This window comes from Erinaceus europaeus, chromosome 15, assembly GCF_950295315.1.
Source record: "Erinaceus europaeus chromosome 15, mEriEur2.1, whole genome shotgun sequence".
In the NCBI taxonomy this organism is placed as follows: Eukaryota; Metazoa; Chordata; class Mammalia; order Eulipotyphla; family Erinaceidae; genus Erinaceus; species Erinaceus europaeus.
In genome coordinates this window covers 11,182,655-11,195,136 of record NC_080176.1, presented here as the reverse complement: position 1 = coordinate 11,195,136, position 12,482 = coordinate 11,182,655, and the positions used below count along the sequence as shown (strand labels likewise).

The window sequence follows — 12,482 nt, the reverse complement described above, 5'->3', positions numbered from 1 at the left end:
AAGACAACTGGAACCTCCCGCTTCCTCTTTAGAGCCTGTATTTCTCCCAGTCCTGGAACCTCTAGGGTGGGGCTCACTTTCCTGCAAGCTTCTCTCAGTTCATACCAAATGATACTGTATCCACCGATCCCAACTTAATCAATGCAAGGAGTACCACCTCAGCATGCTTCACTTCACAGTGTCCAGAAACATCAGGCATAGAATGTCAACCCTTCACCCTCATTACTTGGGTAAGACCTTTCCTTTCATAGTATTCTCAAATTCCATTCCAGGAGGTTCACTTCCTAACAAAATCCCAAAACCTAGATAAAGACCAGGTCCTGTAAGATAGAGCATATGTTCACATGTATCTATAAATTAGGGCAAAATATATACTTGAAAGCAAAAATACACAGTAGTCTGTAGTGAATCAGTATAAAGTTCAAAATGAAATAGTGTCTGCTTAGACTTAGATACCTTCCTCACCTACTTCCTATTATAGTTCTCTCACTCCAAAGCTAACCTCATCAAAGCAAGGACTGCAAAAGCTAAATAAGGACAAGAGACTGGCATACTTTAACGATGACTCTTTAGTCACTAACAGGCCACCCCCAGCTGGGGCCCTTTCAGGGAGTCCTGAGATTTCCAGACGGACATGATGGGCTTAGACCGAGAATAAATCCCTCTCTCCATTGCTACTGGTCATTCCTAGCAGGAACAACACAAGAGACCACTTTGTGGGCCCCCATTGAACCTTACCCTCAACTTGGATCAACAATGGTAGAGAATGTTCCATCCTCTGAAGGGTGGCTGGACAACATACTCTATGCTACATCTGAGGAAGATGGGTCCTGATAGTGAGGCAGCTTGGAATGTTCCTACTTATGACCACAAGCTATCAAAATATTTGGGACACAGTTAAGGCAGTACTGAGAGGGAAGTTCATAGCCATACAAGCACACATTAGGAAACAAGAAAAAGCACAAATAAATAGCCTGATTGTACACCTTAAAGACCTAGAAGAAGAAGAACAAAGGAACCCTAAAACAACCAGAAGAACAGAAATCACTAAAGTTAGGGCAGAAATAAATAACATTGAAAATAAGAAAACTGTACAAAATATCAAGGAAAGTAAATGTTGGTTCTTCGAACGAGTGAACAAAATCGACAAACCTTTAGCCAGACTCACAAAGCAAAAAAGGGAGAAGACCCAAATAAATTCGATTATAAATGAAAGAGGAAATATCACAACATACACTGCAGAAATTCAGCATATCATGCAAGACTTCTATGAACAACTATATGCCACCAAGCTAGAGAACCTGGAAGAAATGGATGATTTCCTAGATACCTACGAACTTCCAAAATTAAGAGGAACTAGATAACATGAACAGGCCCATCACAGATAATGAAATTGAAACAGTTATCAAGAGCCTTCCCAAAAATAAAAGTCCTGGACCAGATGGTTTTACAAACGAATTCTACAAAACCTTCAAAAAAGAACTAATACCTCTACTTTTAAATGTCTTCCAGAAGATTGAAGACACTGGAATACTCCCTGCCAGCTTCTAGGAAGCCAACATCACTTTGATACCAAAAGCAGACAGGAACACAACCATAAAAGAAAACTACAGGCCAATATCTCTGATGAACATAGATGCTAAAATAGTGAACAAAATTCTAGCCAATTGGATATAGCAGTATATTAAAAAGATTGTTCATCATGACCAAGTGGGGTTTATCCCAGGGATGCAAGGTTGGTTTAATATATGTAAATCAATCAATGTGATCCACCACATCAATAAAAGCAAGACCAAAAACCACATGGTCATATCAATAGATGCAGAGAAAGCCTTTGACAAAATACAGCATCCCTTTATGATCTAAACACTACAAAAAATGGGAGTAGATGGAAAATTCCTGAAGATAGTGGAGTCTATATATAGCAAACCTACAGCCAACATCATACTCAATGGTGAAAAACTGGAAGCATTTCCCCCAGATCAGATACTAGACAGAGCTGCCCACTATCACAATTATTATTCAGCATAGTGTTGGAAGTTCCTGCCATAGCAATCAGGCAGGAGCAAGGAATTAAAGGCATACAGATTGGAAGAGAAGTCAAACCCTCCCTATTTGCAGATGACATGATAGTATACATAGAAAAACCTAAGGAATCCAGCAAGAAGCTTTTGGAAATCATCAGGCAATACAGTAAGGTGTCAGGCTACAAAATTAACATTCAAAAGTCAGTGGCATTCCTCTAAGCAAACACTGTTAGAAGAAGAAGAAATCCAGAAATCAACTCCTTTTACTAGCAACAAAAACAATAAACTATCTAGGAATAAACCTAACCAAAGAAGTGAAAGACTTGTATACTGATAATTATGAGTCACTACTTAAGGAAATTGAAAAAGACACAAAGAAGTGTAAAGATATTCCATGTTCATGGGTTGGAAGAATTAACATCATCAAAATGACTATACTGCCCAGAGCCATCTACAAATGTAATGCTATCCCCATCAAGATCCCAACCACATTTTTTAGGAGAATAGAGCAAATGCTCCAAATGTTTATCTGGAGCCAGAAAAAACCTAGAATTGCCAAAACAATCATGAGAAGAAAGAACAGAACTGGAAGCATCACACTCCAAATATCAAATTGAATTATAGGGCCATTGTCATCAAAATGTACAAACTATTGTATTTACTGTCAAATGTAAAACATTAATTCCCCAATAAAGAAATTTTTAAAAATGACTAAAGTTAGAAATCTGAAAACTTGACCACAAGATCCAGAGTGCTGTAGAATAAGGTCAGTTCACACCACCTGTGCAGACTCTGTGGTGGGAGTGAGGTGAGGTGAGGTGAGGTGAGGTGAGGTGAGGTGAGGTGAGGAGTAGTCAACAGTGCTTTCTCAGTGTTGTTAACTGGACTCCTTGTCATTATGGAACACTTCAGCTTTACTGCTTTGGGATTCACCTGTGTCTAGGTCAAGGACTTCCACACAATCTCTACGTTCTCCTCCCCACGCTCTTTAGTTAGGCTGGCAGCCCAACCATCTCCATAGCCCTCAGACTACTACCTCTGTGTCTCTTTTCCAGTTACCATCCATCATTCATATGAATGTATCTCCAGTGTCCTAAGGCAATGAGCCAGTGAATTTTTATTTATTGTTGACCCACTACTTACAGGTTTAACAGAAAAATGGAAGAAGCATCTTATGTCACTGTGATGCTGATGTCACTTTTTTTAATATATAGCTTTAATTTGCATTTATTTTATCATGTGATATTGAGAAACTTTTCATATGTTTCTGAACCATATTTTGTTTTTGTGAACTGGCTGAACTTTGAGAAGAGTTCCAGTGCAAATATTGTTGGAGTTGGGGCTGGGCAGTGGTGCATCCAGTTAAGCACACAGAGTACACAAAGACCCTGGGTTCGAGCACCCACCTGAGGGAAGCACAAGTGGTGAAGCAGGACTGCAGGTGTCTATCTTTCTCCCTCTCTTCCTCCTCCCCCTCTTCAATTTCTCTCTGTCCTATCGAATAAGATGGAAAAAGGAAAGAAAAGAAAAGAATGGCCGCTAGGAGCGGTGAATTCACAGTGCAGGCACCAAGCCCATCGATAACCCTGGAGGCAAAAAAAAAAAAAGTGTATTTGTACTTGGAGTCACTTTCATTTCCAGGCATTCAGAATCACTTTGAGACGAAAGGAGTCTCATCTTTAAAATCTCATGATTTCCATCAACACTTAGTTTCTTTATAATACTTTTCATTTTGTTTGATTTTAAAAATAGTTTATTTCCTGTTACTACTTCTAGGTAAAATATTATCTGCGTTTTGCTAGGATGCAGAGGACTATCGATTGGCCAGACAAGGATGGCTGGAAAACATCCTTACTCTTTCCTGTCCGGCCCTCTGCAGGACCCAGGAACCCTTTTCTTCATGATGGAGGTAGTCCAGGTGAGCACATCTTCATATACTTATTTCACTCTTATAGTTGCATGCCGATACAAACGTACATGTACACACATTTATAAGTGTGCGTTAGCCACATATATATAAGAAATCTCTTTACGCTGACCTGATTTTACCTTAAATTTATATTCTACCAATCTTAAATATTTGGTAAACCTAACACACACACACACACATACACACACATTCATTGTATACCTACTGATGTATATCATGGTTTGCCCTCTTTAAATTTTCATTTCAGTATATTTATCCTAAGGTGGCTGTGTTTTCACATTCTGCTTTCCAAATACACACATTGTCACTGTTGACATAGTTTACCTTTTCACGTTTATATGCAATTCCTTTGATTGATCTAAAAGTTTTTAACTTGCTATGGTAATTTTAATTCAAAAAAATTTGTCACACTGGTGAATAATCCCAAGATTTTGCAAACGTGCATTGCCACTGTCAAGCAGCTCCTTGGGCAACCTTTTTCAATCTTTATTTTAAGAAGAGAAGAAGAGGCAGGGAGTGAGGGAGAGACACCATAGCACTGCTTCCCTGTCCATGGAGAACCCCTTGGAACTGCCTATGGCATTCCGAGTAGTGCTGGGTTTCAAACTCAGGGTCTTCCACATAGTAAGGTGCACGGTCTACTGGTGAATTATCTCCCAGTCTACAAATTCAAATTTTATATTTGTATATTATGTTATATGAAAAACTTCTTAATATGAAATTGAGGTTTAAAATCTTGAGATTTTTATCTTTAACAAATACTTAGTAGAAAAATAATCTATGCACATTCTAGCATCATCAACAAAAGTTGGAAACAGTATAACCAGTAAGAGAATGGATGAGCCTACTAGACATTCATTAAAAATAATCTTTATGAAGCCTATTGAGAAGGAAAGAACTTAATCTGGATCTACAGGTACCTTGTTAATTAGCCATAAAGAGACAGGAGGAGATAGATCATTCTATGCAGCAGAAGTAAAATCATAAACACACACAAAGCAGGATGTCACATTTAAGGAACTATATGACCTTTTGTGTACATACTTTTTTTTTTCAGTTTGATTTCCTGGTGCTTGTACAAAACTCCACTGCTCCAACAACCATCTTCTTCCTTTCTTTTATTATTATTATTATTTATATTTATAAAAAGAAAACACTGACAAAAGCTATAGGATAAGAGGGGTACAAACCACACAGTTCCCACCACCAGAACTCCGTATCCCATCCCCTCCCCTGACAGCTTTCCTAGTCTTTATCCCTCTGGGAGTATGGACCCAAGGTCATTGTGGGATGCAAAAGGTGGAAGGTGTGGCTTCTGTAATTGCTTCCCCGCTGAACTTGGGTGTTGGTAGGTCAATCCATACTCCCAACCTGTCTCTCTCTTTCCCTAGTGGGGCAGGGCTCTAGGGAAGCAGGGATGCAGGACATATTGGTGGGGTCATCTGCCCAGGTAAGTCTGGTTGGCATCATGTTAGCATCTAGAACCTGGTGGCTAAAAAAAGGGTTAACCTATAAAGCCAAACAACTTGTTGAATAATCATGAACCTAAAGACTGTAATAGTTCAGATGAAGAGTTGGGGGGGTTCTCCATTTTGTATTATTGTTTTTTTAATTTTTATTAATATAATGGAAACACTGACAAAACCATAGGATAAAAGGGGTACAGTTCCCACCACCAGAGTTCCATATCCCATCCCCTCCCTTGATAGCTTTCCTGTTCTTTAACCCTCTGGGAGTATGGACTCAGGGTCATTATGGGGTGCAGAAGGTGGAAGGTCTGGCTTCTGTAATTGCTTCCCTGCTGAACTACAGATAGGTGGCCAGCTGGTAGCACAGCAGGTCAAGCACACGTGACGCAAAGCACAAAGACTGGCATAGGAATCCCAGTTCGAGCCCCTGGTTCCCCACCTGCATGGGGATTCGCTTCACAGGCAGTGAAGCAGGTCTACAGGTGTCTATCTTTCTCTCCCCCTTCTGTCTTCCCTTCCTCTTTCGATTTCTCTCTGTCCTGTCTAACAACAACAATAGACAACAAAGGGGAAAAAAATAGCTTCCAGGAGCAGTGGATTCGTAGTGCAGGCACCAAGCCCCAAGGAGAACCTTGGAGGCAAAAAAAAACCTGCAATTAACTTCATACTTGATGGAAATTCTGAATGTGTTTCCACTGAGATTGGAAACAAGACAAGGTTATTCTCTCTCAACACTTTGATTTAACATAATATTAAAAGTCCTAACTATAGAAATTAGGCAAGAAAAAGAAATGAGAAATCTAGACGGGAAAAAAATGAAACTTTCACTTTTTGCAGACTTATTAATGTACATAGAAAACCCAAAAGACTCTACGATTCTTTAAGAAACAATAAGATGGTACTGTAGAGTGACAGGTTACAAAATCAATACACAGAAACCAGTTGCATTTCTATCTGTAAGTAATTATCTAGAAGAGAAATAAGTCAATAAAGCAGTCCCATATAGGTACCTTGGACTAAGACAGTAAAATATTTGTACAGTGAAGACCATAAATCATTGTTAAAGGAAACAGAAGACCCAAGGTAATGGGAAGATATTCCATATTAAAGAGCCAGGTGCACCCAGTTAAGTGCACATTCTACCATGCACAAGGACTCAGGTTTGAGCCCCTGATCCCCATCTGCTGGGGGTCGGGGAGCATTACAAATAGTGAAGCAGGCTGCAGGTGTGTCTATCTTTCTCTTCCCTTCTCTATCTCCCCCTCCTCTCTCAATTTCTCTCTCACTTGTTGAATAAAATGAGCAAAATAAAAGAAAAAATGGCCACCAGGAGTAGTGATTTCATAGTTCTGGCACTGAGCCCCAGCAATAACCCTGGAGGCAAAAAAAAATCCATATTCATGAAATGATGAAATTAACATTGCTAAAATGACTATTTTTCCCAAAGAATTATACAGTCAATGCAATTCCTATTGTGGGGCTAGCATGGGGGTGCCTCTTTTCAGGCATGTACTCTCTGGGTTGGAGAGAACTTGACCAGAGCCAGCCTGGGCTGCTACTCACTCAGCGACGTGAGGGAGATGACTCAGGAACCAAACACGTGGTGTGAGGCAATGCTAATACCTTTATTGATCAGAGAGCCACAGCTTTTAAAAGACAGACCCAGAAGTGGCAAGTCAAATGGAAATGACTAGGAAAGGGGTGGAGAAAGGCTGGAAAGGTAGGAACTTCCTTAGCAACTGTTGCGAGGGTTTTAACTGGTGGGATTAATACTGCCCTGGAGGCAGGGAGATAGATTAAAGGAATGTAATGGGTAGGGATCTTTCAGGCAAAACAATGATTATGTAGATAGACCATGGTATCAGGAATGCAGGGTGGAGCAGGGGGAGCTGGCTTAATGCTTTGTGAGGCTCCTCACAATTTCCTGATACCTATAAAAATTCCAATGACAAGGCATTGGGTGTTAGTGCAGCGAGCTAAGTGTGCTTGGTGCAAAGCACAAGGACCGGCGTAAGAATCCCAGTTCAAGCCCCAGCTCCCCACCTGTAGGGGAGTTGCTTCACAGGTGGTGAAGCAAGTTGCAGGTGTCTATCTTTCTCTCCCCCTCTTGTCTTCCCCTCCCCTCTCCATTTCTCTCTGTCTATCCAACGACGACAACAACAATAATAACTACAAAAATAAAACAACAAGGTCAACTAAAGGGAATAAATATTTTTTTTAATCCAATGACATTCTTTAAGGAAATATAACAAACATTACTGCAATTCGTTTGTAAACACAAAAGACCCAGAACTCCCTTAGCAATCTTGATGATGATGATGATGGTGGCGATGATGGCCTTTTAGAGCAGTAGAGTCATGCTGGTACTGAGCCCCAACAATAATCCCCAAAGGAAATAAATAAATACATACATAAATAAAACCCAAGCCACTTTTTGTATGGTTGACTTGGTTCCACTGAAAATTTCTTTTCTGCATTCCTCATTAGAATATGTCTGGGGAGTCGGGCTATAGCGCAGTGGGTTAAGCGCAGGTGGCGCAAAGCACAAGGACCGGCATAAGGATCCCGGTTCGAACCCCAGCTCCCCACCTGCAGGGGAGTCGCTTCACAGGCGGTGAAGCAGGTCTGCAGGTGTCTATCTTTCTCTCCTCCTCTCTGTCTTCCCCTCCTCTCTCCATTTCTCTCTGTCCTATCCTACAACGACAACAACAATAATAACTACAACAATAAAACAACAAGGGCAACAAAAGGGAATAAATAAATAAAATAAATATTAAAAAAAAGAAAAAAATATTAAAAAAAAAAGAATATGTCTGCATTGGTGGGGATAGATAGCATAGTGGTTATGCAAAGAGGCGCTCATGCTTGAGACTCGAGTCCTGGGTTCAATCCCCCACACCATCATAAACTAGAGCTGAGCAGTGCTCTGGTTTAAAAATTAAAAAATAAAAAATAAATATTTCTGTCATTCTCAGCTTCAGTTCTGTTTTTACCTTTCCATGTCTTCATCTCTCTAATATTTAATTAAGTATACATTCTAGATGGCAGAGGAGGACCTTCTTGGTGGAGGGGGTTGTATTGTTATGTGGAAATGTTATGCATGTACAAACTATTGTATTTTACTGTTGACTGTAAACCATTAATCCCCCAATAAATACATAACTAAATAAACATTCTGTTCTAAATATAAATTATATTTAACAAATGTATCACTTTTCATATATTTAATTTGGGGGAAATGTGAACCAGATTATACTGAAGAAGTAGCCCATACTTCTATGTCAAAACTATATGTTCCCAGAGTAATTAGTGTTCAATGGACCATGACATAACAAATTTAGTCACCATAGGTGAGACATTATAAATTACTTTAATTGCTTTGTTCTTTGTATCTCTAAACTGGTCCTCAGTTTATTTTTATGTGACAATATTTGTTTTATCATTCAGGGTACCTCAGAGAAGGGTTCCTGGCTATACAGCATGCCTTAGATAAGGCCATCATGCTGTATCATAAGAAAAATGCTTACCAGAAGTTTGCTGATATGAATATCTTCATACAGAGATTTCCACATCCAGTTCATACCACTAATTCAATTACAAGGATCGTTACCACTTTCTTACCTTTCCTTTTCATAATCATGTTCTCTCCAACTTTACTTTCCATCATACGGTCCATTGTTCGAGAAAGGGAAAAAAGGCAGAAGGTAATCCCAGTTTGTTTTTTTAAATCATTTTATTGGTGGGTTAACGGTTTACAATACAGTTGTTAACACATGAGTACATTTCTCATCTCCCTGGGCTAAGTGACTACAGAAAACTCACGGTGGGTGAGCATAATGGTTATGCAAAGAGACTCTCATGCCTGAGGCTCCGAAGACCCAGGTTCAATCTCTGGCACCAACATAACCCAGAGTTGGTCAGTGCTCTGGTAAATTAAAAAACAAAACAAACAAAATTTGTGTTACGCCTTTCCTCTTTGTTTCTTTTTAAAAATTTTTTTTCAAATATTTATTTATTTCCTTTTGTTGCCCCTGTTGTTTTATTGTTGTAGTTATTATTGTTGTTATTGATGTTGTTGTTGTTGGATAGGACAGAGAGAAATGGAGAGAGGAGGGGAAGACAGAGAGGGGAAGAGAAAGATAGACACCTTCACGCCTGCTTGTGAAGCGAATCCCCTGCAGGTGGGGAGCCGGGGCTCAAACCAGGATCCTTACACTGGTCCTTGCGCTTAGTTCCACCTGCGCTTAACCCACTGTGCTACTGCCGACTCCTGCCTTTCCTCTTTGTTTCTTAAGTTCCACCTATAAGTAAGATAGAGCATCTGGTACTCTATTTATTAGGAGATAAACTCGTCTCTGGCAGTGACAGAAAGGGGCAGAATCAAGACAGGGAAGCCACAAAATAATTACTACAGAAATTTTAAGTCTTGAATCCTAGAGCAACAGTACACCACAAAGGCAACTCAACTCCTTGCTAAATTAACATCAATCCCCACACTTTAAGCCTATTTACCTTGATACCTTCTGCTCTGAATAACATGTTTGAACTTCAGCAAAACGAAATAATAAAAATATAACACAAAAAAATATATAACACAACAAAAACTTAAAAAAATAAAACAAACCAGAAATACACAATGCAGTACAAAGAGGTAAAGCAATCATCAAAATCATCTTTAAATGAGATCTAGATATGGGAACTATCAAACAAGGAGTTACTGATCTTAATAATTTAAAGACTAGGAGCTGAGCAATGTGGTAGAGTACAGATGTTCCAGTCCCTGGTTCCCAGCTGCAGGGAGTGATGCTACAGGTATCTATCTCTCTATCATATATCTACATGTTTCCTCTCTCTCTCTCTCTCTCTCTTTCTCTCCCCCCTTCCTCTCTCTCCCTCTCTCTCCCTCTCTCCTTCTCTCCCCTCCTCCCCCCCACCCCTCTCTTTTTGTTTCTAGGGTTATTGCTGGGGCTTATTGCTGGCACTGCAAATTCATCTCTTCCAATGGTCAATGTTTCCCCTTTTTCCCCCCTCCATTTTTATTCGATAGGACAGAGAGAAATTGAGAGGGGAAGATAAACACCTGCAGACCTGCTTCATTGCTCATGAAGCATCCCGGATGCAGGTGAGGAGTGGGTCTTGAACCCAGTTCCTTGCACAGGTCCTTATTCATGGTGCTATGTGCACTTAGCCAGGTATACCACCACCCAGCCCCCTCTATCTCCTCTTTTCCTCTCAACTTCTGTTTCTCTCAACAACAGAAAAAAGAAAAAATAGCCACAGGAGCAATTAGAAGAAATTATAAAAGGATAATTAAAGGGGGGCAGGCAGTAGCACAGCGGGTGTACGCAAACATGGCGCGAAGCACACTGACCTGCCTAGAGATTCCAGTTCGAGTCCCCGGTTCCCCACCTGAGCTGGGGGTGGGGGGGTTGAGTCTCTTCACAAACGGTGAAGCAGGTCTGCAGGTGTCTTATCTTTCTCTCCTCCTTTCTGTCTTCCCCTCCTCTCTGGATTTCTCTATTCTAACCAACAACAGCAGCAGTAACAATGGTAACAATAATAAAAACAACAAGGGCAACAAAAAAAAGGAAAAATGGCCCCAGGAGCAGTAGGTTTGTAGTGCAGGCACTTAGCCCCAGTGATAACCCTGGAGCAAAATAATAATAATTCATGACACAGATACTCCCATATAGTAGCTGGAAGCTCAAACCCAGGTTCTTGTGCATGGTAAAATGTGAGCTCTGCTGGGGCAGCCATCTCATAACCTAAAAAAGAAATTGCAGTTTTTATATTGCAGAGTTTAACTCGAAATTTTTTTTTTTCCTCCTCCAGGGTTATTGCTGGGCTCGGTGCCTGCACCATGAATCCACCGCTCCTGGAGGCCTTTTTTTTTGCCCCCCCTTTTGTTGCCCTTGTTGTAGCTTCGTTGTGGTCATTATTATTGCCCTTGTTGACGCAATTCATTGTTGGATAGGACAGAGAGAAATGGAGAGAGGAGGGGAAGACAGAGAAGGGGAGAGAAAGATAGACACCTGCAGACCTGCTTCACCGCCTGTGAAGCGACTCCCCTGCAGGTGAGGAGCTGGGGGCTCGAACCGGGATCCTTACGCTGGTCCCTGCGCTTTGCGCCACATGCGCTTAACCCACTGCGCCACCGCCCTACCCCCTAACTCGAAATGTTTTCAGTTTTGATCCAATACTAGGTAAAGGATGAAAGATCTGTAAACTGAAGAGAAATATATTTTAATGCCAATACTATTAACAACTGCTTAACTTTGCTCAACACATTTGACTAAGCAAAGAGTGTTCTCATTTATCAAATAGAGATAATGTTACTTATAGGCTTTAATAGGACTTTAACTAGGAAGATGTATGCAGGGACCAGATGGTAGCACACCACGCATGCTGCCATGCCCTAGGACCCAGGTTCAAGCCCCCACTCCCCACCTGAGGGTACTAGTGTTGTGGGTATCTCTTTCTTTCTCCCCCTCTCCTCCTTCACTATCAATTTCTGTCTCTACTAAAAGATAGGCAGATAGATAGATACATAGATAGAAAGAAAGAAAGGAGAAAAGAAAGAAAGGGACAATATGGCCATCAAGAGCAGTGGATTTATTGTGCAGGCACTGACACCAGCTACAATCCTACTTGGTAACAATAAAAAAAATAAATCGGTCTATTATATTTTATTACAGTCCTATTACAAAGGACTCTGAGGAAGGAGGAGAAATGAAAGGGGAGTGGGACTTTGAGTCCTGGTACATCATAGTGAAAAAGGACCTTTTATATATATGTGGTGAAATACCACTCGGCTGTTAAAAATGATGAGGTTGTCTCCTTTACATCCTCTTGGATGAAACTCATCCAAGAGGATGTAAGAGTTAAGTGAGATAAGCCAAAAGGAGAAGGATGAATACCAGATGATCTCACTTATTAGCGGGACTTAATAAAATAGCAACAGGGAGGGAGAGCTCAAAGTGAAACATGAACTGGACATGTTGTAATTGCACCAAAGCAAAGGACTCTGGGGAGGCAGGAAGAGGGTGGATAGGACGG

At 40.5% G+C, this 12,482-nt stretch overlaps 1 protein-coding gene across 2 annotated transcripts in view; it reads left to right on the top strand.

Annotated features, from left to right (window-relative positions):
* LOC103107789 (phospholipid-transporting ATPase ABCA3-like) overlaps window positions 1-12,482 on the top strand; it is a 105,880-nt gene that overhangs the window by 13,834 nt on the left and 79,564 nt on the right. For both annotated transcript variants that reach the window (XM_060172838.1, XM_060172837.1), the window contains exons 5-6: window positions 3,804-3,945; window positions 8,874-9,130. In XM_060172838.1, coding sequence (XP_060028821.1) covers window positions 3,804-3,945; window positions 8,874-9,130 — 399 coding nt within the window. The remainder of the gene's footprint in view (window positions 1-3,803; window positions 3,946-8,873; window positions 9,131-12,482) is intronic.